Source organism: Podarcis vaucheri (genome assembly GCF_965113315.1).
Source record: "Podarcis vaucheri genome assembly, chromosome: 2".
Classification (NCBI taxonomy): Eukaryota; Metazoa; Chordata; class Lepidosauria; order Squamata; family Lacertidae; genus Podarcis; species Podarcis vaucheri.
In genome coordinates this window covers 14,548,147-14,567,653 of record NC_138760.1, presented here as the reverse complement: position 1 = coordinate 14,567,653, position 19,507 = coordinate 14,548,147, and the positions used below count along the sequence as shown (strand labels likewise).

Here is a 19,507-nt window from a genome sequence, read left to right as displayed (position 1 = left end):
CTCAGGAGATGTTGGCACCTGAGGCAAACCACAAAATGGGGGTCCCCCACCAGGAAAGAAGGGGGAGGGAAGATCTACACCAGGAACAAGCGGGTAGCGGAGATGTAAATTGGGAAGAAGGGCGGGAGAGGACCACAAAAGCCTCCTATTCACCCAGAGACTGCAGTAGACAGCATTCAGGGGCATTGCTGAGGAGGCAGATCCAGCCACCAAGGAGCGGGCCACAGCTATCGTCGCCTCCACAGCAGCGGCAGCAGGCAATGCATTCCTTGGAGGCTGAATTCGCTACCCCTATGGACCCTGCCGCCTGAGGCTGTTGCCTCATGGGTGGGCCGGCACCTGGTTCCTGTATATTCCCCCATTGGTCCCTGTGAGAAACAGGATGCTGGTTAAAGGCTTTGGGCCTGATCCCACCAGGCCAGTCTGGGGCTCTTGTTGCTACTCACAAGGCTTCAGCTTTTTTATTTAAAACCAAAACACAAATTTAATTTTCCTGGCATTTGCAGAGGTTGCATGCCAAAAGCTGGGTCTTGCATGCAGTGGCAGAAACATGCAACTTGCTGAGAATTGGCATATGCTGGATGTTCCCATGGTTACCATGCACTGAAGGCCTGTCAGTAGGCCCGGTTTGAGTACTATATTTGGGGAGAAATGGGCCAACTGTGGTCTACACAGACATCTAGTGGTGAAGACTAGCAATTACAGCTGTAAAAAAAAGGAGACAGAGTAGAACCAAACAAACCCAAAAGGTACCAAATGCATCACCTTCCACAAAAATGACAGGCACTTGTTTCACTGTTAAGCAAGTCTTTATTTTATTTATATTTCAATGTATTTATTGCACTTCAATATTAGACAAAAAATAAACTCTCTTTCCTGTCGGTATCTTTTGCGAGTCTTTTGGACTCCAAACAGCAGCAACAGCAGCAGCAGCAAATAAAACCCTCTCTATTTTCCCTTTGCAGCAAATATACTCCGGTTTAGGGAGGGAATTCTTTGTTATAACATACATTTTTTTCCTCTAGATTTCTAAGAAAAGTGCAATGTTTGGTTCGTTTTTTTCATTTTAAAAGCAGTGTTGAACAACAACAGCAGCAGCAGCAGCAGCAACAGTGTCCCTCCCACCCTGCGAAGAACACAGATATCCCCCACATCATGCACACAGGAGGGTGACTGAAACATGCCATGAGAGCTCCTGTCAATGGGATGTAAAAAGACCTGATATGTTTCAATGCAGAGAATAGGGCGGCAGGGCTGACTACAGCCAAGTTAGGACACTGGGGGGTGGGAGCAGGAGGGTGGCCATACAGGAGATAAGTGGGAGCCCAAGACCCCTTTTTGGTCGCCTCCCTTACAAGTTCCCCCTCAAAAAAGAATAAAATAAAATCCCAACCAACCTCAAGGTTTGGCTCCTTTTAAATCTACACAGTCTCACATACAAAAGTCGAGGAAAACAATTCCTGGGATCTCTGGAGCTACATAACCAAGGCTGTGTGTAATCCACGTGCCTGCACTTCCGAGCACGGAACTTAGCATCCTTAGAACGTCTTTTTAACAGAAAATAAATCTTCTTCCCCTGACAACCCAAGAGTAATTTTGAAAACATTGGACTTTGCAAGGCGAGGTCCGAGACCTAAACTACACATGACAATGGCAGAAAGCACATGTAAAACAGAGAGTGACTGGGGTGGGGTAGAGCTTAAAAGCTCCTAAGGGGCACAATGAACTGTCCCCAACACCGGCCATCTTTCTCTCCTTCAAAACTCCTTTCCCCAGGCACTTTTAGCTGGTGTTGAGCCTGGGTGGGGTGAGGTGGGGAGAACTAGGGAGAAAAGAGCAGGGACAAATGAAGGGTTCAGAACATCGCCACCCCCAGCCACCCATGTGCCCCTTTGGTGTGCAAAACCATGCAGAGACACCTATACTTCAGACACGGGCCTGCCGGCATCATGTGTAGCTTGGGTATCAGAAACCAAGTAGAACTTGCAGGGATCACTAGGTGATCCCCATCACCAGAAAAAAGGGGGGAAACCCGCACATTTCCCATCTGGTGGAAGCAGCATAAACTGTACAGAATAAACAAATGCGATATTTAATTTGCATAATTTACCCAGGTCACAAATTTAAGCATTTCTTGGCTCAAAATCTGGTGTATGTGTGTGTGAAGAGTACACACAGCCTTCAGTATAGCGAATGGAGGAAAATGTTGGAACCAAGCTAATTCTAGGCTCCATTCTGTTCCCCGCCTCCCCGGGAACAAGCCAACTAACTGGTTGTTAGGAAAGTGATTAGCCAGCAGTCTAGGGTTATATTCGCACATCTGGAATAAGAGACTGGGGGTTAAATATAACAAAGGCAGCTTCGGAAGATAGCCAGGACTCTGGGGCTCTGTGCCCCATATCCTGGAAAGTGAGCAAGATCTACAGGTTCAAATGGAAAACTAGGTTCTGGAATTTTGGGAGAGAGTACTCATACAGCTTCGCTCTTCTGGAAAAAGGCAGCACCATTGCCTGGAAGGAACTGGTAAGGTTGGGTGGAATGGTATTCGGAGTGTTTGCTTTGCTTAGCCCTTTCTACCTAAGGGCTCAGCTAACCTCTGCTTGTTTCCCTAAACCTTACTTGGCAAGGAAGGCACTCCTGCTTCTTCCATTTGCCCTCCTGAGAGCCTGCCCTCCAAAAGTCAATGGGACTTACTCCCAGGTAAGCAAGGTTAAGGACTGCAGCCTTAGCCCCTTTGCAGCGGTCCTCTTCCCACACCATGGGGCCCGACAGCCTTCCTAGCATGCTATGGCCGCCTCTGAAAGTTGAGAGCAAGTCTGACCCTTGTACTAGTGGAAGCCCCTTTTGTGTTTTTGCTTGCAACATTTACAAAATATATATATAATATTGAGATAGACACTTGTGTCAGGCGTGACAAAGAGGACTTGTTCAGTTGCAGGGATGGAGGTGGGAAAGGGGCCCAATTTGAGCAGGTCTACGTTACGCATCTGAACCCTAACACCTACCCGGTAAAATCTGTGGCATAAACTGAACGTCTTAAAAGACGGTATAGCAATTAGTTCTGTGTGTGCGATCCCTTCTTCGGGAAAGAGCAGCAACGAAACAGAGCAAACTCCCCACCCCAAAGAAAGGAATTCCAAAAAAGAACTGCGGGGGGGGGGGCTTGAGTCCTGGGGCTGCGGTAGCATGCAGATAAAAGGAAAGGAGCTAGAGTTGCAACATTCGCCTTATCAGTTTGTCCTTTTTTCCTCCTCTCCCCCACCCACCCCACGAAGCGCTACCAAGAGTTATTATAATTACGCACAATAAACCCAGTGTTTTTATATACAGAACTTCAACACAATATCACATGGAAAGTAAGATATATATGCGTGTACTGTATGTATATATATATATAAATATATACATATATATATATATATATCAGCACACATTTGAAAAACAACACGGTACAACGCGTGTCCAGCTCGTTTGCCTGATCTCCTCTAGCAAAATAAATGATCTTCAATCTGCACAGCGCCACGGAGAGCACTATCTGGGAAACAAACCCTTCCTCCTGTGTCTGGTCTCCTCGCCAGGGAGGGATCCGCTCTAGTAGATCCCAGCTGCGATGGGCTATGGGTTCCCCTCCCTTGCCGGATCCCTTATGCTCCTCTCCTTTCACCGTCACCATCTTCTCCCCACGGAGCAAAATTTAGTCCGATGCATTAAGTTTGCTTGATGGTCGATTCTTGGTTCTTCTTACCCAAAACTCGCAGGGTTTCAGAAGCCGTCCAGTCCAGCGGGCTTACGGGTTGATCCGGAAGGCAAGGAGTTTCTCTGAATGTTGGTTGTTGAGGGTTCTCAGGTCAGGCAGGCGGAGGAGCAGCTTGGGGAAAAGCGTGGAGTCGTCCGGGTGCTTCTTAGTCACGAGAGTCCGCAAGGCCCGGATTAACGTCTCCTGGAGGATTTCGACTGCATCCACGTCAGAGATGCCAGAGCGATCTGAAAACCAAAGCAAAGGTATTGAGTTGACAGAAACAGGAAAGACACGTGGAGAACAGAGGGGTTTTCATTTCCCTGGGGAAAGAATGGTACAGTGGTTACCTCTGGATGTGAACGGGATCCGTTCCGGAGCCCTGTTTGCATCCTGAAGCAAACGCAACCCGCGTCTGTGCGTCGCGATTTGCCGCTTCTGCACGTGACATCATTTTGTAACTCCGTTACTTCCGGGTCGCCGTGGAGCGTAACCTGAATACGCTCAACCTGAAGCACGTTTAACCCGAGGTATGAAAGCACGCCGGTGCAAATAGATAAATAGGTACCACTCAGGTGGGAAGATAAATGGTGTTTCCGTGCACTGCTCTGGTTCGCCAGAAGTTGCTTAGCCATGCTGGCCACATGACCCGGAAACTGTCTGTGGACAAACTCGGCCTATAGAGCGAGATGAGCGCCGCAACCCCAGAGTCAGCCACGACTGGACCTAATGGTCAGGGGTCCCTTCACCTTTACCTATGACTGTAAAGTTAAAATAGTTGCAATGTTTATTTGTCAGCATCAAGCTCACTTATTAGAGACACCCTGACATTATGATGCAGATGACAATTCAACATTAAAAAATAGTAATAATCCTGTTCTGAAATGACACAAATTCTGCACCAATAAATTATGCTGGAATACACACAAAATGAAGGCAGGGAAGCTTCACTGCTGACTATCGGAAATATCATTCAGCAACTGCTTTGAACTTCTGAATTTTTTTGCCAGGCGTTTCTCATACCAATTTGCCCCATAAAAGCTAGAAATGTAAATCAAATTTGCTTTAAAAAAAAAAGGACATCCAAAACCAGCCCTATATCAGGAAGTTTTTAATGTTTGATGTATATTTTTATATGTACACTGGCACCTCGGGTTAAGTACTTAATTTGTTCTGGAGGTCCGTTCTTAACCTGAAACTGTTCTTAACCTGAAGCACCACTTTAGCTAATGGGGCCTCCTGCTGCCGCTGCGCCGCCGCTGCACGATTTCTGTTCTCATCCTGAAGCAAAGTTCTTAACCTGAAGCACTATTTCTGGGTTAGCAGAGTCTGTAACCTGAAGTGTATGTAACCCAAGGTACCACTGTATTGGAAGCTGCCCAGAGTGGCTGGGGCAACCCAGCCAGATGGGCAGGAGATATATTATCTCAAAGTATTTTACTGTTACTGTCTCTGTGTGTGTGTGTGTGTAACTATCAAGTCTGATAAAATGAAAATAAATCTTTAAAAAAACCTTAATCAACAGGGTAAGCAGTGATGGCTATAAAAGATTAAGACCCCTCTGTAAATACTGCAGTCTTCTAGCTTTAACCTCTGTCTGCAGGGCTGGGCGCCTTTAATTGCTCCAAGGCGAGAAGGAATCATTTGGGATTCTCCCAGCACAGGACCGCAAGTACAGTGGTGCCCCGCAAGACGAATGCCTCGCAAGACAGAAAACTCGCTAGACGAAAGAGTTTTCCATTTTGGAGGTGCTTCGCAAAACGAATTTCCTATGGGCTTGCTTCGCAAGACGACAATGTCTTGCGAGTTCCTGCTGGTTTTTTTCCCCTCCCCCCCTTTTTCTAAGCTGCTTATCAGCTGATCCGATCAGCAGATAAGCCGCTAAAAGCCGCTAAAAGCGCTAATCCTTCAATGGGCTTGCTTCGCAAGATGAAAAAACCGCTAGACGAAGAGAATCACAGAACGGATTCTTTTCGTCTTGCGAGGCACCACTGTACAGCGAAAGCCTTTAATGCAAGCTGCAGAATGCTCCTCCTACCCAACCAGGCCAGTTATGACCCCTTGACTCACCGGCTGAGACCAGGACTACGGCCATGAAGAGCGCCATCTCCTGTGCGTCCAAGTCCAGGGAACTGAGCTTCTCGCTGAACTCAAACATGGCGTCCAGCAGTGAGCCCATGCCCATGGTACGTAGGCTGCAGAGGGAGTATGTCTCCCCACTCAGGAAGGTCACCACCTTCTCCTTGGGGCTGAACAGGGAGGAGAAGCGAACCATCAGCACCTGGGAAGGGAAAGAAGAGGGGAAGGTTGAGGTCTAAGCAAACGGGCTGCCACTTTGACCAACATCCTAGGAATGAAGAAAAAGGCCTTCCTGAGCTAATCGTTCATTGATTCCAAAACAAGGCTTTGGAATTGCCTGTTGCCATGTCCTATTACCAGGTGGAAGGAGATGCTGGGAAGCCGGCAGGGTATTTTGAAAAGCAGGGCATAGCCCTGAAAGCACAAAGGGTGTCTCTGCCCATCCCTATCACAGGCCGCACTGAGTTTTTCATTTGAGGTTCGAGATTGACTTGTGCCAGGTACCCTTAAAGTTCTCCTGTCCATAGCACAGGGTGGCAGGTCTGACCTTTTTCTGTTTTTGAGCAGTGGGAGGAACTACATTTGCTAAAGTTCAGCCTGCTGCGCAGCTGTCTGAAGGCGCAAGAGTGCTGCTTAAGGCAGGCCTTTCGGGTCCCCTGCGTGAGAGCCAATTGCTAAGCAATGACAGGGCCCTCCAAAAATGCAACAATATTGTGACCCTGCCAGCATGGCCAAGAGTAAGTGATGTTGGGAGATGGAGTCTAAAAAACATCTGAAGAGCACCACAATGACTGCCTCTGGTGCAAGCTATTTTTTGCCCAAGGAGAGTATGCATCTAGCTTCATCCGTGAGGCCCAGGGCAAAAGAAGAATTACCGTATTTTTTGCTCCATAAGACTCGCTTTTTCCCTCCTAAAAAGTAAGGGGAAATGTGTGTGCGTCTTATGGAGCGAATGCAGGCTGCGCAGCTATCATAGAAGCCAGAACAGCAAGAGGGATTGCTGCTTTCACTGTGCAGCGATCCCTCTTGCTGTTCTGGCTTCTGAGATTCAGAATGGTGTTTTTTTTCTTGTTTTCCTCCTCCAAAAACTAGGTGTGTCTTGTGGTCTGGTGAGTCTTATAGAGCAAAAAATACGGTGCCTAAGGCTGTCGCTGGCTGCTAGCCACAATGGGTAGATTCTACAGCTCAGTTGGTAGAGCATGAAAGTATTCATTTCAAGGTCATGGGTTCGAGTCTCACGTTGGGCAAAAATTCCTGCAATGCTGGGGGTTGGACTAGATGACCCTTGTGGCCCAGTTCTATGATTCTACCTCCTCTGGTGCAGGTAGGCTGTCCCTGAATACCAGTTGCTGAGAATCACAATGGGGAGAAGTGCTATTGCATGTGGGTCCTGCTTCTGTTCTTACCTGGAAAGTGCCTGCTTTCAGCAGCATGACTTGGTCTTGCTGGCAGAGGGACTGGAACCCGGGGATGCTCTTGGCAAACTCCACCACCTCCTTGACGGCTGGCGTGAAGCACTGCGAAAATTCCTCCCACACTTGCTGGCTGCTCTTGCCGTTGCTGCAATAGGGGGTGGCGTTCAGAGGACAGGCCTGCGTACAACAAGGGTGTCAGCAAAGAAGGTTAAGCTCGATCTAGCCAGAAGAAACCCTTGCAAATACACTGCTTCGGCAAGCGACAAATACCATTTATTTACTTCCAAAAGATGCATCTTTACTGCCGCCTGTGGCGCTCACACAGGGTCCCCGGACGTTTCACCATCTATTGATCCCTGTGCCACCACTTTTTTTCTCGCTTGCCACCACCCAGGCCCCACCTGGTAAAATACTGAGTCCAGTCAGGGTTAAGTTGGAACATACACCTCTGTTTATTTATTGCAGTTTAACAAGCGTGTGGTTTCATAAACGGTCTCAGTCAGTTACTATCATGGGGTGCCTATCCAGACCTATAACTTCCGCTAGCTGCTCTCACTAAACCACCTCTCAGATATTTACTTGTCTTCCTAGCTCCTAACTGTTCCTGACTCAGCTTATTTCGCTACACTAACTCAACCTACCCAGACTCTATCCCAATTCACTCCCACTCCAACCAACCACCCAACTCCCAACCAACTGCCCTTTCGCCCTTCCCAGAGCTGGTTTTATAGTCCCTCTGACTCCACCCCCCTGGGTTCTGATTGGGTAACCTGTTTAACTATTTCACCTCCTGCACTCTCATATGTTAACGTCACACCACCTTATATTGCAAAGGGTGGTTCGTGTAATCAAAGTAAATGGTAAAGGACCCCTGGATGGTTAAGTCCAGTCAAAGGCGACTATGGGATTGCGGCGCTCATCTCACTTTTCAGGCCGAGGGAGCTGGCGTTTGTCCACAGACAGCTTTCCAGGTCATGTGGCCAGCATGGCTAAACCGCTTCTGGCGCAACGGAACACCGTGACGAAAGCCAGAGCGCACAGAAATGCCGTTTACCTTCCCGCCGCAGTGGTACCTATTTATCTACTTGCACTGGTGTGCTTTCGAACTGCTAGGGTTGGCAGGAGCTGGGACAGAGCGATGGGAGCTTGCCCCGTCGCACGAATTTGAACCACCGACACAAGGGGTGGGGGGGAGTAGTAATCTTTAGTCAATTAAAATGTATTTATTATTCAGACTGAAATACCCCTGAACATATGGCAAAATAATATCTGGCATATAGCAATGTCCTCACCAGACGCAGGAGGGCAATTAAAGGCATAACAAATGGAGACACCTTCCAAGAAACGTGGACCCCTTTCTTTAACTATGTTAATGACTAAAATCAAGACCTTCTTATACCAACCGCTCACTATTCTCAGTGGAAGAGTTACGTTAAGTAATATGTTTGAAAGTTGAATGTGTTAAGTATATGTCTAGAGACAATGGATAAAACAAAGACCATTGGATGTGCTTCTGGGGAAGCGTTTAATGGTTACAGTGGTACCTCTGGTTAAGTACTTAATTTGTTCTGGAGGTCTGTACTTAACCTGAAACTGTTCTTATCCTGAAGCACCACTTTAGCTAATGGGGCCTCCTGCTGCCGCTGCACCGCCGGAGCCCAATTTCTGTTCTCATTCTGAAGCAAAGTTCTTAACCTGAAGCACTATTTCTGGCTTAGCAGAGTCTGTAACCTGAAGTGTATGTAACCTGAGGTACCACTGTATCTGTATTTCTTTAAGAACCATTAAAATTTGTTTTAAAAAAATATTTATTCTTTATTTGAGAAATTTATGGTCTCCTTTTCACTTAAAAATAAATCCCAGAGTAGGGTGTCATAAAAACATCGTGAACAATAAAACCAACCACTTTTATTTAAAAGCTCAGTGTCAACAGATCAGCAACATCTGCAAGGGCAAAACTCCTGACTGCCTCCTTCAATTAGCTCTGCAAGGAAGAGATGGAGAACTTGGGGTCTTCCACATATTGTTGGGACTTCAACTCCCGTAAACCCTGATCTTTGGCCATGTTGGCTGAGGTTGATGGGAGGGTTGTCGGTTTCCCACCCTTCATATAAATGGCAGTGGGGGAAGAAACAGGTAATCTATCAAACAGCTTTTCCTCGCCTTGCACATCATTTCATACACAAAACTGTTTGTGACTATTTTTCCTTCCAGTGGGAGTTATCTCCTCTCAAGAAGCTCCACTGGGAGAAAAATGCATAGGTGTGTGTTTGTGTGTGTAAGACCCTGGGCAGAGGTCACCCCACTCCCAGTATTCACTTGAAATTCCCTCCCGCCCTGCCCTGCAGTAGCAGAATGCAGTGCGCCACTTCATGCCACAAAGAGGGCTCGTGTTTTTATAACTGTGCAAAAAGGAAAAGCTTCTCTGCAGGGGAGACGGCTGGGCTAGGACCATGTTTCTTCATGTGGTAGTTTGCCACTTGTGCAGATTATTTGTGCGAACCAGAGTAGCGCACGGAAATTCCCACTGGAGTGGTACCTATTTATCTACTTGCACTTTGACATGCTTTCAAACTGCTAGGTTGGCAGGAGCAGGGACCGAGCAACGGGAGCTCACCCCGTCGCGGGGATTCGAACTGCCGACCTTCTGACTGGCAAGTCCTAGGCTCTGTGGTTTAACCCACAGCGCCACCCACATCCCTATGCGATGTGCACATGTGGCTAGATCTTGGAATACTATTGCCCTGATTCAAGCAGGTCATTTCTAAAGGGAAGGTTGCCTTTAATCCTAAAATGTAACCTAAGATGCTGTAATTATTATAGCCCTGAGGGCTCTTGAAAAGGGCCCATTTGCGGTGCAGAGAGCATTGTTTCCAACAGAGGGAGCTTGAAGCGTTTCCCAGCTGAAAACCAGAGCGTCCTGCTGGAGATCCTGCAGCAGCCAGCAAGCCCAGCTTTGCAATCTGCAGGCAGTCTTCCACCGCAGCTCGGCCCAGTGCCTGATTTCCAAACTGAGCCGTGCTGAGGCTCAAGCCCACTCAGAAGCACTGAATCACAGAACTGTAGAGCTAGCCCAACTCCCTGCGATGCAGGGATCCTGCCCACAGCCATTCCTGGGTGGTTTTGAACCATCAACGTTGTGGTTAACAATAGCTAGATGCACTGACCCTTCGCATCATTATGATTCTCTCTTTCCCTGAAGCTGGCCAACACTGGGGAGTAATGAAAAGTTCAGATGCAGAGAAGATAACCATCCCATTGTCTGCCCTGAAGATCTTAAGGTATCATGCCCCTCTGCATGGAGGCTCCTTTGTTGGCAATCATTGTCCCTACCCATCTTCCATAACCTATTTCAAGAGATGCCTACATTCTTGTGGCTATCGCCACACATCCAATGGCAGTGTTTTCCCCAATATAATATTTAATTCTAGTACTTACGATGCCTCGACTGGTAGTACCCCGCCAGGGGCAGCCCCTCTGGGCGTTTGCTTCAGGATAGCCGTACTCAAAGGCTGGGTAGCACCCGGCATTGTGCAGATAGCCGGCTTGCTGGGCCTTGAAGATCTCGTTGCCAAAGCACCGGGAGCCGTTGTCCACGAAGCCGGGAGGGTCCTGGGGGCCGTAGCTGGACGTGCGCAGGGTGGCCGACTCGTACTGCCCGTAGCCGTAGGAGTTGTTCAGCTGCTGATCGTTGTAGTTGGTCAAAGGGCAGGCCTCGCTCCCGGGGGACCCTCCCCGCTTGCCCAGGCGGTCCTGGCTGCTGACGAAGATGTCGTGGTAAGCCCTCGAGATGGCACTGATGGCCTCCTCTTCCTGGGCGTTGGGGCTGGGTGGGGCGGCGTCCGCCTCGGGGCTCATGCCAACGTCCATGGGGGCCTCGTTCAGGCTGTTCATGTAACTCTGCATCTCATCCAGCAAGCGCTGCTTCTCCCGTTTAGGAATGCGCCCAAAGCGCACAGCTGTTGGGGGGGGGGAGAAATGGCAGGAGAATGTGAGCGAGAGAAAAGGACGTCATGAAACAGGCCCGTCTTGGGCAAGTCAAGGGGACAGCTGTTGGGGACAGCATGCCGCCGTCCGGAAAATAAACAGCAAGTTGAGGATAATCTGTAGTGATGGAAGATTTCGGCATGAGAAGCTTTTCTCCTTGTCCCTATGCTAATGTGGGGGAAACTGCACCCACCCAAATACTCCCTGTTCTTGCTTTCAACCTGGCAGCACTGGAGTGGGTGGGGAGGCGAAGACAGCGGTGAAGCCCTTCGGAATTGCCTCAAACACCACTGAAATAGGTACAGGCCAAATCAGGTAAGCTGATCTCACATAGAATCATAGAAAACTGTGGAGAAGAGGAGTTTGCATTTGATATCCCGCTTTATCACTGCCCGAAGGAGTCTCAAAGCGGCTAACATTCTCCTTTCCCTTCCTCCCCCACAACAAACACTCTGTGAGGTGAGTGAGGCTGAGAGACTTCAAAGAAGTGTGACTGGCCCAAGGTCACCCAGCAGATGCATGTGGAGGAGCGGGGAAGCGAACCCGGTTCACCAGATTACGAATCTACCGCTCTTAACCACTACACCACACTGGAGGAAGGGGTCCTGAGGGTCTTCTAGTCCAAACCTCTGCAATGCCCACAGCCGTCCCTGGGTGGGTGGGCTTGAACCAGCTGTTCTGGTTAACAGCTAGATGCACCGACCCACTGCACGTATGCACAATTTCTGCAACTTGTGGGGTGGCGGTGACTGCCGATTTTGGCATTAACTTTTCCGCAGACAAAGCGGAGGGGGAGCAGACCCAATCCTGTTCCCAAACCCACAGCATCACTGCAAAGCCGGAATTAGTCACCAGCTCCTCAAGGTTTCTGGGTACATCTATCATGTACCCAAGAGAGTTGTCGTGACCATTAATCAAAGGATGCTGCTTGCTTTCCGGGCAAGAGGGGCTCCTCCCACAACTTTCTCCGTTGCCCTGGAAATCCTGGCCTGGAAGCATAAATCAGCCCAGGGCTCTATTTATCAACCAAAGGATTTGCTGACACAGTGCCCTTGTAAGAATAAAGGAGCAGAGGAAACAGCCAGCCGTTGCTTGTGCTTTAAAGGCTGGCTTGGGCTTTGTATTGTGGGAAACATTAATTAGAAAGCAAACCAGGGTCTAGCACCCTTTTCTCACGCCCCACTCCCTAGCCATTTTAGGGAGGGTGCCCCCAGGTCTGCCTTTCCTACGGGGAGTGTGTTTTACAAGACTGTAAACAAACACTATGCCTACTATCTCTTAGATGAAACACAGGACACTTCAATGCAGTTTGGTGTTGCTCAACTAATTCTAACGCACTTGCAGCAAAACCACAGGGCCTGTTATTGATGTACATCCAAAGCTATGGATTGTCACTGAAAGTAGTTCATTACTTTGGAACATGGAATCATAGAATTGCAGAGCTGGAAGGGACCTCAAGGGTCATCTAGTCCAACCCCTTGCAACGCAGGATTTTTTTGCCCAATGTGGGGCTCGAACCCACAGCCCCGAGAGCAAGAGTCTGCTGCTCTGGCTGCTGCTCTGACCCTGCCTAGATGCTTACCATCTCTTGACATGCCCACCGCCAGGCACTTCTTGAAGCGGCAGTGCTGGCAGCGGTTGCGGTTCATCCTCATGATCATACAGTTTTCGTTCTTCACACACATCTTGTAGTTGATGTTCTGCTGAATGCTCCTGCGAAAGAACCCCTGGCGGACAGAATGAAACAGCAACCAGGTTAGCAAAGAGAAACTAATACTAACGCACGTCACGCGCTGACCCCCTGGTCTGCACTTAGGTAAAGGGACCCCTGACCATTAGGTCCAGTTGTGGCCGACTCTGGGGTTGTGCCGCTCATCTCGCTTTATTGGCCAAGGAAGCCGGCGTACAGCTTCCGGGTCATGTGGCTAGCATGACTAAGCCACTTCTGGCGAACCAGAGCAGCGCACGGAAACGCCGTTTACCTTCCTGCTGGAGCAGTACCTATTTATCTACTTGCACTTTGATGTGCTTTTGAACTGCTAGGTTGGCAGGAGCAGGGACCGAGCAACAGGAGCTCACCCCGTCGCGGGGATTCGAACCGCCGACCTTCTGATCGGCAAGGCCGAGGCTCTGTGGTTTAACCCACAGTGCCACCCGCGTCCCTGGTCTGCACTTAGGGTTGCCATATTTCCAAAAGCGAACCTCTCTCCCCAAAATGATGCTTCTTAGCTATTTTTCAGGAAATTCGCAAAAAAATTCAACACTTCTTATACGGGTTTTCCTGGGCATTTTAACCCATTTTCAAAAATTCCACCCGGACACTATTTTTGATGGATGAATCCTGGCTATGTCTGGGAAATTCCAGATGCCCTATCTGCTCTGTTTTCAGAGTTGTATTTAAAACTGAAAATGCTGTTAGCCCCTTTCCAAATGTTGGCTGAAGGGGTTGCAAAGAGCTACAGGGAACCTAGCACAAGTTAAATCTCCCCCAAATTCCCTGGGGGCCACTTTGGATGGACAGCCAACAAAGTGGTCTCCAATTGGCTTGATAAGTTGCAGGAATGCTGTTAAAGGGCCACCCAGATGGCCTGAGCCCCAGTATGTGGGGGTCTTTGGGGGGGGGGCGTGTTTTGCAGCAGGGTCTGGGTCTATCAACCCTTCCCTGCTCCCCTTTTGAGACAGACAGACAGACAGACAGACAGACACACACACACACACACACACACTGCTAGTGTGTCTCCCAGCAACTTGCAATCTTAATTTCCCAGAGGCTTATATATGTACAAACTAGAATATGCAAATACTATGCAGCCTTGTGCCATAAGGCCTTTACCGCATAAGCACCTAGCAATGCCCCTGGGCATAACCAAAGCACCCGTTTTGTCTCTTCTAGCCATGTCTGAGAGTCGCCTTCCAACGCCTACTTGGCTAGGGGGCATATTGCAGTATACAGCACGCCTGCTTTCAATGCAAACAGGGAGAAGGGCAGGAGAGAGTCAAGACTACAGTGGTGCCCCGCAAGACGAATGCCTCGCAAGACGAAAAACTCGCTAGATGAAAGGGTTTTTCAGTTTTGCGTTGCTTCGCTAGACGAATTTCCCTATGGGCTTGCTTTGCAAGACGAAAACGTCTTGCGCTTTTTTAAAGCCGCTTGAAGAGGCGCAGTTGCGACGGACCGTGCTTCGCAAGACGAAAAACATCGCAAGACGAAAAGACTCGCGGAACGAATCATTTTTGTCTTGCGAAGCACCACTGTAATCACTTCTGCAAGGCACTTTAAAAGTAAACCAGTTAATGCAGAGCTCACAGCTGGTTTGGAAAACATAGTCCCAAGATCTATGAAAAGCACACGCAAGAGCCAGAGTTGCGTGTGATCCACATTCCAATGCACAAGCAGAAGATTCGATAAAAGGTGCCAAATTCAGTGTTCTAAGCACCTCAGCTTGGTTCTTTTTTACTTAGGGGGAAAAAAACACAATTTCCAGTCCTTATCGCTTAAGAGAATACTTTAGACATGTGAAAAGGAGAATAAGCAGAGCGCAGCTTACCTTGCATCCCTCACAAGCATGGACGCCATAGTGGAAGCCTGAGGCAATGTCCCCGCAAACCTTGCAGAGAAGCACCATCCCACCTGTCTCTGTTGAGGGAGAGAAGAATGGCGGTTAATTCTCCACCTGTGCCCTCCTCTCCACCCTCACTCTCTGCCCCCTGCCAATCCCTCCCCCCCCCCAACGTGGCGTCCTCCAGATTTCGGGAGCTATAACTTGCATTATTAGCCAGAGGTGGCAGCGCTCCCAATAGTAATGGCAGTTGTTAAGTCCAAAATGGCTGGAGATTCAGCTGGTTGGGGAAGGCCGGTTTTGAGTGTGCAGGCCCAAGGGAAATGGAGATTTGTATGCCAACACAACACCAGACCCGCTTCAGCTAAGTGAAATGTTTCTTCCCTTCTTTAAAACGGGAGTAGCAATGGGCTCGCGCTCCCAAGCGATAAATTAAAGGGAGGTAAATGAGAAGTCTGGCCCCAGCCTTGAGCCTTTGCAGTAAGGTAGGTTTTAAAATCGCAAGTAGCTAGGCAGATCTTAGAATCATGGAATTGGATGTGAAGTAAATTTGTTAAAGTTTTTTGAAAAACCTAATAATAATAATAATGATAATGATAATGACAATACAGTGGTATCTCTGGTTGCAAACGCGATCCGTTCCGGAGGCCAGTTCGCAACATGAAAAGAGCGCAACCCGCAGCAGCGCGTCTGCGCGCGCGCAGGTTGCGATTCACTGCTTCTGCGCATGACGTCATTTTGCACGTCTGCACATGCGCCAGCGGCGAAACCCGGAAGTAGCCCTCTCTGGTACTTCCGGGTCGCCGCGGGACGTAACCTGAAAGAATGTACAGGGGTACCTCGGGTTAAGTACTTAATTCGTTCTGGAGGTCCGTTCTTAACCTGAAACTGTTCTTAACTTGAAGCACCACTTTAGCTAATGGGGCCTCCTGCTACCAACGCGCTGCCAGAGCACGATTTCTGTTCTCATCCTGAAGCAAAGTTCTTAACCCGAGGTACTATTTCTGGGTTAGCAGAGTCTGTAACCTGAAGCCTATGTAACCTGAAGCGTATGTAACCCGAGGTACCACTATAACATGAAGCAGACCTAACATGAGGTAGGACTGTAATAATAATAATAATAATAATAATAATAATAATAATAATAATAATACCACCCAAACAAAGATACTGACAAAGTGAGAGCCACTTACTTGTGAAGGTGCCAGTGGCTCCGTTCTGTTTGGCAGCGGGTACCCTGCTCTGCGTTGGGGGCGACTGGCCCTTGCTGGGGTAGCGGATGCCCTCGGGGAACTGGAAGGCTACCTTGGGCGAGGACGGGGAGCTGGCCCGTTGAGGCTTAATGGCCCCGATCTCCGTAAGGGTCAGCTCTTCCAGCGAGGATGGCAGTGAGTGTTGAGGCGAAGGCACCAGGTATCCACTGGGGGGGCTGCCTGGGGTGGGGCTGGAGCCGGCTGTGGAGCCCACATACAGGATCACACCACCTGGAGAGAGGTAGACAAGGAGGAGGTAAGGAAAAGATCAGGACTGTGGAACTGCAGAGAGACGCCTAGCAGGTGTGAGCTGAAACCATGCTTGGAACATTTATTTGCTTATGAGTCATATACGTCACTTGATTGAAGAGATCCCTAATATAAAACTGAATGTCAGATGTTGACCTGGGAGACCTGCATTCGAATCCTCACTCAGCCATGAAGCTCACTGGGTTGTTGTGAGCATAAAATGAGGAGGGGAAGAACTACGCTTCCTGTTTCCTAAGTACCTTGGTAACAATGAACAGGTACCAGTTGTCAATATAGTACTAGGCAAACCACCCCTAAGTTGTTAAGTATGTTTACTAAAGACAAGTGAAAGGAGCAGACTAAATTAGAAAACTCTTTAAAAAAAAAAAGTTTTATGAAAGGTTTTCAACCTAATGTACCATGAAATTCAAACTGGAGAATAGTAAAAAATAATATATCAGACACAAAAACTGAAGGAAAAAAGAAAAATACATTCGTAATAATCCTCATATGATCCTCATAAAACACAACATTATAAATATATCTATGTAGCACTCAGTCACTATTTTATCTTCAATTATATCACTCTTCAGGTCATTAAAAAAAATAATTCCTCCAACGCAAACTGAAAATTTACAGATGCAAATGATCCTAATTTGCATAAGAAAATGTTCCAGAAAACATTCCCGGAGATTCTCTAATTCAACATTTTCTGCCGTGGCTGAGCAAGGACCAGGTCACCAGAGTCTGTGCACCTACAAGATGCCATTGCTTGGATGTAAACAATCAGTGTGGGGGTGAGCAGACCCCCCTGGTTTGCTTTAAAAAAAGAGGGAGGGCATCCCTGGGTGTGTCTTCACAGAAGACTCCAGAAGCCTTGCCAAGGCAATGGGCACCATGGGTTCAAAGAGGTCTTGGTGACTAGAGGCGTCTTTTTGCACTCCTATAAAGTGAGTTTGTTCCTGCCTCCAGCCTACCAACTCTCTTATAGGCACCGGCAGGCAGCTAGCAAACGGATCCTTCCAATTCCTCAGCTCTCATTTCTTGAGGGCCAAAGAAAGCAAAAATCACCGTGAACTAGTGCCATATAGGACATTGCTGGAAGAGAGGAAAGGGAACAATGGAGAATATGAGGTGGCTTGCGGAACCACTGATCAAGGCCAAGCTGAGCAACTTTCTGCTGAAAGCTCCAAGAAAACTTTATTCTGCAATCTACGACGGCTGCGAGAAGCGAAAGCAATAGTAAGACAACATCCGTTGCTGATTTCAAATGGTGCCTTTAGCATTCATCCAACATCAACCTGGCTGTGATTTCGAACCACCGTTGCTGCACCCCATCTAATGACAAATCATGGCTCTGTCTTTTCGCAGACGGTATGTGTGTCAGCCGTCTGACTGGTCAAAACCTGCGCACCGAGGTCGGAGAGGAGGAAATGGGGAAAGCGGCCTCGAATGGGGTCACTGCTGCCGCAAACCACTGCCCCTCCCTTCCTCCCTGCAAAAAACTGTGTCTCTTTCCGCCAGGGCACTGAGCTGGCAGCTGTGCCTGAAGGTGTGAAGCCAGTGACCGACTGAACGCATGCAGCCTCCATGTGGGACGGCGCATGGGGAAGAGCGGAGAATGGTGTGGCCCGGGCGACACGTGCTGCGCGAAAACTAGGGCAAGCGGATGGCACGCATATGAAGGCACGAAAGCGGCCATCTGAGAGGCAGAGGCTGTGCCAGGACCCCACAAGGTGCCACTGCAAATGCCAAACCAGAGGCCCCATCGGCTCAGGGCAACTGGCTTCCCTTCCAACAGCGCATTTAGGGAACTGCGTGGTGAAAATGCCCCTTAACACGCTTTTTAATGGCTTTGCACCGCCAGGTCTCAAGGCCAGGGCAGGTTGTGAGCCTGATGTCAGAGGAATTGATCAGGATGGGAGATCAGCCTGTGTGTTCAGGCCTGGCCAAAGGGAAGAGACTATAGAGAGGCTAAAGAAAGCTCTTTAACAACAATAGCTCCTTGACATCCCTATAAAGTACAGGTGGGATCCTCTGGCCCTCTAGACATTGCGGGATGACAACTCTCATTGTTCCTGAAGAGCCATAGGGGGAGGCCAATGGTCCCACCAGCTCTCAGCTCCTCTCCCTTTTCCTGATGCCTCCTTCACTAACTCAAAATTTTCTCCTCTGCCCCCCCCCCCAAAGAAGCAGAGATGTGCTCCATTGCACAAGGATTTTGTAAAGTGGACCACACAGAAGCGTTACGGGAGCCGCACTCCCTCTGGCTCCTCGACTTATGTGCCCAAACTCACACACCACATCCGCATGCGACCTACATCAGGAACGGAGAAGTACTTTCCGAGCAAACGTCTCCACACTCCCTCGCTCCCTTCTATCTTTTGGTGACAGAATGAGTTTAATTTGCCGTAAGGGCCAATCATCGTCACTCAGCTCTGTCCTGCAAAAACCCCTGGCTTCAAAAACATGTGCCAAAAATAAACCGCCTCTCTTTTATGTTTTCCTAGGCATTGTGAAGCTTATAAGGGCAAGGGCAGCTTGTTCAGGCTGCAAGCAGCGCCAGCCTTAAAACCAACTTTGGGCATGGGAAAAGAGTTTCTTCCCAGCGAGAGAGCGCACTCAAACCATTCTGCTCGGCAGACCGTCAGGCTGAAGGGGCATCTGGGAATTCGCTTGCATGATCTAGAACTGTATTTGAGCTTTGGCCTAGATCAAGGAATTCTCGAACTCTAAACAGCGGGCCTCTTCTCCAAACAGAGAACAGCCCAAACTCCCTTAAATGTGAACAACAAAGCCAAAGATTCAACTTCTATGGTGGGCTCTGGACTTCAGCCTAAAAGCAAACAGTTCAACAAGGCATGCATGTCCCACAATGTGCTTTTTCTATCACTGCTGGTTCTGTGGATCAGAGTGGCAAACAGTTTCTCTTCCCCTCAACACCTTAGGACCTCTTCTGGACGGTCAAAATATGCTGCAAAGAGAAGCAGAGCAAGTGAAATCACGCTTCTCCTCCTTTGCAGCATCCACATGACACCGTCCTCATCAAAATGCCGCCCCATTATTATTCACCCATTTAATCCGGATTTACCGTTTCTGCGGAAAATCCGATAAGTTTAAGAAAAAACACACACAACCCTGCAGAAATAGTAAATCCGGATTAATTTGGCAGTGGAGGGTGTGAGGGAGAGGATATGGGCGAGGATTCTGACGAGGACGATGTGGTGA

At 48.6% G+C, this 19,507-nt stretch overlaps 1 protein-coding gene across 4 annotated transcripts in view; it reads right to left on the bottom strand.

The window, feature by feature from the left end:
- Positions 1–2,674: 2,674 nt before the first annotated feature.
- Positions 2,675–19,507, bottom strand: part of LOC309526442 (nuclear receptor subfamily 1 group D member 1-like) — a 55,955-nt gene continuing 39,122 nt past the window's right edge. For all 4 annotated transcript variants that reach the window (XM_082212547.1, XM_082212549.1, XM_082212548.1 and 1 more), the window contains 7 exons: positions 15,971–16,261; positions 14,766–14,854; positions 12,800–12,944; positions 10,669–11,189; positions 7,222–7,407; positions 5,807–6,017; positions 2,675–3,984 (listed from right to left, as the gene is read on the bottom strand). In XM_082212547.1, coding sequence (XP_082068673.1) covers positions 3,788–3,984; positions 5,807–6,017; positions 7,222–7,407; positions 10,669–11,189; positions 12,800–12,944; positions 14,766–14,854; positions 15,971–16,261 — 1,640 coding nt within the window. In that variant the 3' untranslated portion in view covers positions 2,675–3,787. The remainder of the gene's footprint in view (positions 3,985–5,806; positions 6,018–7,221; positions 7,408–10,668; positions 11,190–12,799; positions 12,945–14,765; positions 14,855–15,970; positions 16,262–19,507) is intronic.